Source organism: Babylonia areolata, chromosome 34 (assembly GCF_041734735.1).
Source record: "Babylonia areolata isolate BAREFJ2019XMU chromosome 34, ASM4173473v1, whole genome shotgun sequence".
NCBI lineage: Eukaryota > Metazoa > Mollusca > Gastropoda > Neogastropoda > Buccinidae > Babylonia > Babylonia areolata.
Window position 1 is genome coordinate 2,741,086 of NC_134909.1, and position 7,500 is coordinate 2,748,585.

The 7,500-nt window shown below is 47.3% G+C and overlaps 1 protein-coding gene across 1 annotated transcript in view; it reads right to left on the reverse strand.

Annotated features, from left to right (window-relative positions):
- LOC143277359 (uncharacterized) overlaps positions 1-7,500 on the reverse strand; it is a 198,153-nt gene that overhangs the window by 38,839 nt on the left and 151,814 nt on the right. The window contains exons 6-9 of the mRNA XM_076582144.1: positions 7,126-7,273; positions 6,102-6,283; positions 2,860-3,097; positions 1,402-1,538 (exon numbers count right to left, since the gene is read on the reverse strand). Coding sequence (XP_076438259.1) covers positions 1,402-1,538; positions 2,860-3,097; positions 6,102-6,283; positions 7,126-7,273 — 705 coding nt within the window. The remainder of the gene's footprint in view (positions 1-1,401; positions 1,539-2,859; positions 3,098-6,101; positions 6,284-7,125; positions 7,274-7,500) is intronic.

A 7,500-nucleotide genomic window follows, 5' to 3' on the forward strand; every position in this document is an offset into this window, starting at 1 on the left:
TGGGTCGCAGAGCCAATCCCAATCAGACCAGTTGTTTTGTGACCTGTTGTGATTCATCATCAGACACAAAACGAGAGCACCAAAGAATCGATAGACAGACAGAAAATACGAAAAAGCTTAGCCGTATGCAGAGCACAGGAGCAGGAGTCATCTTGACTGCCGGAAAAAGAGGGCGCTAGTCAGGGATGCACAGGGGAGGTAACCAACTTCAGGAGGTTATCGGCCGTAGCTACTTTCGTTTTCTCCGCATAGGTGGGTAGTAGTTTGCACAGGACAGGAATCAGACCCCTGCCGGAGTCTGCACTAGTGGGTCACAGTTAAGTATGTGTAATTTTTAAAAAAATTTAACACAAAGCAAACTGTTTCATGACCAGTCTAGGTGGCATGATCTGCTTCGTTGTCCCACATCTATGGGTTTAGTGCTACCTTGGGAAAAGGCACTGAGAAAACTCTGCACTATTTACACTGCTTAGGCAACCAAGACCTGGACTGAAGGCAAAGTAGTTTGGTTAATGGTTAACTCTCTCCATACGAACGGCGAAAGGGACGACGTTAACAGCGTTTCACCCCAACTACCATCATCAACATATTGCAAGAGGAAGGCTCTTATACTGAAGAGGTGAATGTTGACAAAGAATACCACAATTCTGACGACGGAAGCTAAAGGTTGGGTCATTCAGACACCCACTGGACATCCGAGGGGTCTGTGTAGAGGAGAAGAGAGGACTGGCCGTACTGAGTGAGTTAAGGTTTAAAAGTCCCATTGAGTTATACAGCCATGTGGGCAGTGAATTCATGTCCACTGTGTCCAGGGCTCGGCGTAAGTAGGTAGGGCGTAGTCCTCTCCTTCTGTCTTATCAACCTTCCTCAACCAAAGTCAGTTCATTGTTTACTGTCTACACACTGTCACCCATAAAAAATCAAACGAAACTCAGTCTTTGCCATGTGGACACCTAAGTGATGGCCTAGAGGTAACGCGTCCACCTAGGAAGCGAGAGAATCTGAGCACTCTGGTTCGAATCACGACTCAGCTGCCGATACTTTCTCCCCCTCCACTAGACCTTGAGTGGTGGTCTGGACGCTAGTCATTCGGATGAGATGATAAACCGAGGCCCCATGTGCAGCATGCACTTAGCGCACATAAAAGAACCCACGGCAACAAAAGGGTTGTTCCTGGCAAAATCCTGTAGAAAAATACACTTCAATAGGAAAAACAAATAAAACTGCACGCAGGAAAACATACCAAAAAAATGGGTGGCGCTGTAGTGTAGAGACGTGCTCTCCCTGGGGAGAGCAGCCCAAATTCCACACAGAGAAATCTGTTGCGATAAAAAGAAATACAAATACAAATACAAAAACCAACAAGTGAAAAATGGAGACTGGTGAACTTCAAACCCTAACCGTTTTCATCACTGGTGAAAATCGTTGCTGAGGAAACGCCTTGTTTTCGATGAGGTTTTCTTCCGTCTCGCTGTCCGTCACGCTGTCCGAGACGTGTTCCTTACAGTTCAGGTCAATGCCTCCTGTCTCGCTGGTGTCTGCAACACAAAAATGCTGCTGTCAAACTCCACACAATTCTATTCTATTCAATCTTATTGTCTTCTGCTGTCAAACTCCACACAATTCTATTCTATTCGATCTTATTGTCTTCTGCTGTCAAACTCCACACAATTCTATTCTATTCGATCTTATTGTCTTCTGCTGTCAAAATCCACACAATTCTATTCCATTCAATCTTATTGTCTTCTGCTGTCAAACTCCACACAATTCTATTCTATTCAATCTTATTCTATTCTAATGGTGTGCTGGGCTCAACACTCATTTCATATCAGAAACTAACACAAGCTTACAGTTGGGCCAACAGCAAAGTGAGACCCGTATCATCAATGGTTTCTCCATTGCAATGGAAACTCAATTTTACAGCTTTGTCTTTTTGAGATGGACTATGACTCTCAAATGAGATGGCAAGATTGTAGATGGCTCTTGGTGCTGCAGCCTTGGGGGCTAGTTGGCCTTTGGGAACCATCACAACACCGACTGTCCTAAAAGCCCATTTGACCGAGAGTGGGGATGTAACTTGGGAAAGACACTCTCCACTTTAATCAGATTCCAGCCCAGATAGTCGGGACAGCAGCTACCTCCTCTACTGTTCTAGCGGACACAGTCAGACACGACTGACTACGACACAGTGGAGTGATGGCCTAGAGGTAACGCGTCCGCCTAGTAAGTTAGAGAATCTGAGCACACCGGTTCGAATTCTGGCACAGTAACCAGTATTTTCTCCCCTTCCACTTGACCTTGAATGGTGGTCTGGACGCTAGTCACTCGGACAAGATGCTAAACCGAGGTCCCAAGTGCAGCATGCACTTAGCGCACATAAAAGAACTCACAGCACAAAAGGGTTGTCCCTGGCAACATTCTGTAGAAAAATCCACTTTGACAGGAAAACAAATACAAAAAAATACTGCATGCAGGAAAAAATACAAAAAAAATCGGGTGGCGCTCTCAGTGTAGCGACATGCTCTCCCTGGGGAAAGCAGCCCGAATTTCATACACAGAAACATGTTGTGACAAAAAAGAGTAATACAATAATGCAGTAGTTGGAACAGCAACTGCCTCCTCTGCTGTTCTAATGGCAACAGTCGGACACAACTATCATACATACTGTACTACAATCAAATCCTATCCCAGATAGTCAGAACAGCAACTGCCTTCTGTGCTGTTCTAATGGCAACAGTCGGACACAACTATCGTACATACTGTACTACAATCAAATCCTAAACCAGATAGTCGGAAAAGCAGCTGCCTTCTCTGCTGTTCAGCCAGACACAGTCAAACCCAACCAACTATCGTATCTACCTTCATCCTCACAGATGACCATCTTCTCGTTGTCACTATCGTCCTCGTCGTCCTTGGAGCGCGACGTACGGTAAGCCTGGTGCGACAAGGGCTGCGGTTTGATGATGCCGCCAGACGTCAGGAGGTCGCGACCCGTGGTGGAGGTGACGGAAGGCGGCAGCGTCTGCGAGGCCGGGGGGAGGGTGGAGGGGGGCGGGGGAAGGCAACTGTCGGATGCCAGCCTCTCTCGCGTCAGAGGCTGCAAAAAAATTTTTTTTAAAACAATAAAAATAGGTCTTTTAAAAATTCCGTTACAAGGGCTTGCGAATGTAGTGGCCACAGAGCTAGAACAGGAAAAATCTGATTCCTCTCCTTTATTGGAGGAACTACACCACTTGATAGTCAACCAACAACTTGTATTGTACTGTATTGTATCATAATGTATTGTATTGTATTGTACTGTATCGTATTGTACTGCACTGTATTGTATTGTACTATACTGTATAGTATTGTACTGTACTATGTTGTATTGTATCATATTGTACTGTATTGTACTGTATTGTATTGTATTGTACTGTATTGTATTGTACTGTATTGTATTGTACTGTATTGTATTGTACTGCACTGTATTGTATTGTACTATACTGTATTGTATTGTATCATACTGCACTGTATTGTACTGTATTGTATTCTTTATATTTCAGTGTTTTTGTATTGTACTGTGACAGGCACAGCACAGCCACAGTGCAAAGAGAGAAACGTGTGAGCAATGGCTTCTCCACTTACAGCTGTCTTTTGTCAAACACCAGACTCTCTTCTTCTTCTTCTTCTTTTCGGTCGCACTTGTCACAGAGTCAGGCTGGCCTGCGAGACAAATGTCGTCGTGGCTTCCAGGTCTTGTCTGCAGCCGTAGAGCTTGGTGCGTAGTGGGGTCGCTTCTGGCCACACGGTGTCTCTCAGTCCCTGGTGGAGGGGACAAGTCTGCAGAACATGTTCTGGTGTTTGGTCTTCAAGACCACAGGGACAGGTCTGTGATGGTGCCAGCTTCAGCTTCTTGAACATGTGCGCGTTAAGGCGGCAGTGTCCTGTGCGTAAGCGCATAATTGCTACCTGCTGCCAGCGTTCAAGCTCGTGATATGCATCCCTTGTGGCTTGTGGTCGTAGTGCTGCCTTCACGAGGGTCTTCTTTTCAGTGAAGCTAACACTGTTGTTTGGTTGTCTTTCTTTCGCTCCAAGTTTGGCGAGCTGGTCCGCAATTTCGTTGCCTGGAATTCCGCAGTGGGCTGGAACCCATTGCAGGACTACTCGTCGTTGCTGGGCAACTTCTTGTAGTTTCTCCTTGAGACGAGGAAGTTTATCTCTTGCAAGGGCTTCCAGGACAGACAACGCATCTGTCAGAAAGACAACTTGTGGGCATTCGCTCTCCGAGTCGTGAACCATTGAAGCGGCCTGTATGAGCGCCTGAACCTCAGCTGCGTAGTTTGAACAGTACTTTCCTGTAGGTATCCTTGCTGTGGATGTGTGGTGCTCAGGAGACTTCATGTACACTCCTGCTCCTCCGTCAGCAACAGCGTTGGTTGCAGAGCCATCTGTGTACACGTGAATCCAGGATTCTTCAGGGTACCTTTCAGCAATCATGGCTTGTGTCAGAGTGCGTTTGGCCGTGTCATCCTGAGAATCTCCTGGAGCGACCTGAGGGACTGATGTTGAGATATGAAAACTTGTGGAGTCTTCATTCCATGGCTGCGGCAGGTCGTTGGGACTCAGTGGAAGCGTCGATGGAGGCACACCATCCCGGTGCGCCCTGGCAAGTCTCTTGCTTTCATGGATAAAGCTACTGCGCTTGAGGCGGTTCTTTGTCAGTCCGTTCATCCTCTTCTTCATCGGATGATCAGGCAGGCACTGGAACTTTTCTGCTTGGACCATGATTTTGGCGTCTCTCCTTTGTGCAAGGGGTTGTATGGCAGTAACCTCCTCCATGGCCTTGATTGGTGTGGATCGCATGGATCCGGTGATGATGCGTAGGGCTTGATTTTGGACCCTATCCAGAGACTGCTGGTGGGTCTTCGCTGCAGTAGACCAGGCTGTTGAGCCGTACTCAAGGTGGGGCCTGACGGTTCCCTGGTAGACGCGCTTGAGTATCGTTTCGTTTGCTCCCCAGCTGGTTCCGGCTAGCTTTCGCATGATGGCCAACTTGCGTCTGGCTTTTGCTTCAGCACGTTTGATGTGTGGCTTCCAGGTTTGTCTCTTGTCGAAGGTGACACCAAGATAGGTAGCCTCCTCGTCACTTCTCAGGGGTGTGTCGTCCAGTTTGATGGTTCCTGGTTTTTGTTTTGGTGACAGTGTGAAGAGTGTTGTAGAGGACTTTTCTTTGTTGATGGCTACACACCACTCCTCTGCCCATGCTGCTAAGCGGTCTGCTGCTAGCTGCATTCTGTAGGTGGCGGTAGTGGCATGTTCCTCCTTACACCACATCACTAGGTCATCAGCGTAGAGTGCAGCATGGATACCTTTGGGAAGTGTTTCAATGAGGTCATTGATGAAGATCAAGAAGAGGGAAGGGGAGAGGACTCCTCCCTGTGGAACTCCGTGTCGCAGCAGTACTTTCTTGCCTTTGTGTCCGTCAACTGTGACCCTTGCCCTGCGGTTGTGGAGATAGGATCTGATCCAGCGCATCATGTTCCCTGCGACCCCACATCTCTGCAGCTTCACGAGGAGGCCGTCAGTCCAGACTTTATCAAAGGCCTTTTGCAGATCAATCCAGGCAGCAAGAACTACCTTCTGCTCTTGGAACGCATCTTCTATTTCTTGTGCGAGGTAGGTAGCTTGGTCCTCTGTGCTGTGAAACTGACGAAAGCCTGCCTGTTCAGAAACCAGGATGTTTTCAGTCTCGAGATACCAAAGCAGGCGCTGGTTCACCATCCTTTCTAGGGTCTTCACAACGCAGCTGGTCAGGCTGATTGGTCTGTAGCTGGCCGCCTTCTTCTTGTCCTTTCCCTTCTTAAGGATAGACACCAGACTCTACAAGGCACAACAGCTCTGGCACTGAGTGCTCAAGCCGTGGGGCTAGCTGGTCTTTGGGAACCATCCCAACACCGACTGTTCTAAAACCCTCATGGCCAACAGAGTCGGGATGTAACTTGGGCAAGACACTCTCCACAACAGTCAAATTCCAACCCAGATCATCAGAACAGCAGTTGCCTCCTCTGCTGTTCTGATAGTCACAGTCAGACAAGAACCGACTATCCTACACGGCGACTCACCTGGGTGAGACTGGCAGGGTCACGCTTGAGAAACGCCTTGGTGGGCACGAAGGCGCTTCCTTCGTCCTCGCGGGGGAACGCCGACAGGCTGTGGGGTCGCATCCCCGACAAGGGCAGAGGGTCGTCAAAGAGCGGCTCGTCCACGCTCCGTTGCTTCGCCAGGTGAGGGCTGTCCCGTTTCTCTGCAAAGCGGGGAACATGGCGCTGGTGTGAAAGTCGTGCTTTGTTCACAAAGTCAAGTTCTTTATTCAAAAGGGAACAGATAAGCAAAGAGCATGTTTGTTTTTTTTCATATCTACGCCTCACCCCTAAAGAAGTTTCAGTTTCAGTTTCTCAAGGAGGCGTCACTGCAGTCGGACAAATCCATGTACATGAAGAGGGACAGAAGTAGAAGAAGCAAACAGTGAACAAAAGGACAGAAAAATCAAAACACAGGCATCACAACAATCGATTTCCCTTCTTCCCTGTCTTACCACCCTCCACCGCTATACCGCCAGTAACAGAGCCACAGAAAACACATGACAGCAAATAAAAAGAACACAACACACCCCAACACACACACACACACACACACACACACACACACCGCGCACACACACACACACACACACACAGATGGAAGAAAGATAAAAGGAGAGCAAGGGAGAAAACTACAACATCAAAAAGCGTAACTATTCAATCAAAAGCATAAGCATGTACTGTGCTGTATTTCAATGATATAGTGGTTCTGTCAAGCTGACAACAAAATCACTCTCTAAATCTATATTCCCCTTGACAAAGGCTGATAGGGCCCACCAATCAAAGGGGAGCATAAAAACAAAGTGGACTTTTACATATATGAAGAGAGAGAGAGAGAGAGAGAGACAGACAGGAAGACATCTCTCTCTCTCTCTCTCTCTCTCTATATATATATATATATATATATATATTATATATATATATATATATATATATATACCTGCATTGAGAAATATAACCTCCTGTGCAAGGGACAAGAAAGAAAAAAAAATGTCAAAAAAATTACCGGGGGTGTCAGATTCCATGGGGGTGTCTGTGGAACTGAGGCGGCTGTCTCGCTGCTGTTTGAGGGTGGAGGCAATGGTGGAGGATCGCTTCCGGTCCTTGGAGCACCACTTCCAGTCTGGGTGCGCCTTGAAGTGCGCCTCCTTCACCTGCACCAGGGGCACAACATTAAATTCACAGTAAATTGATAAATTGGTATGGATACTGACATGGAACCTATTCTTGCAGTCTGAGTGTGCCTTAACTCATTCCGGACAATGGAACGCTATAGCGTCCCTGAAGTATGGTAGCATTCCCGATGACGGAATGCTATAGCGGTTTCGACAATTATAAATTTTTCCACGTTTTCCTCATGGGGTAGCATAACAATCGCAGC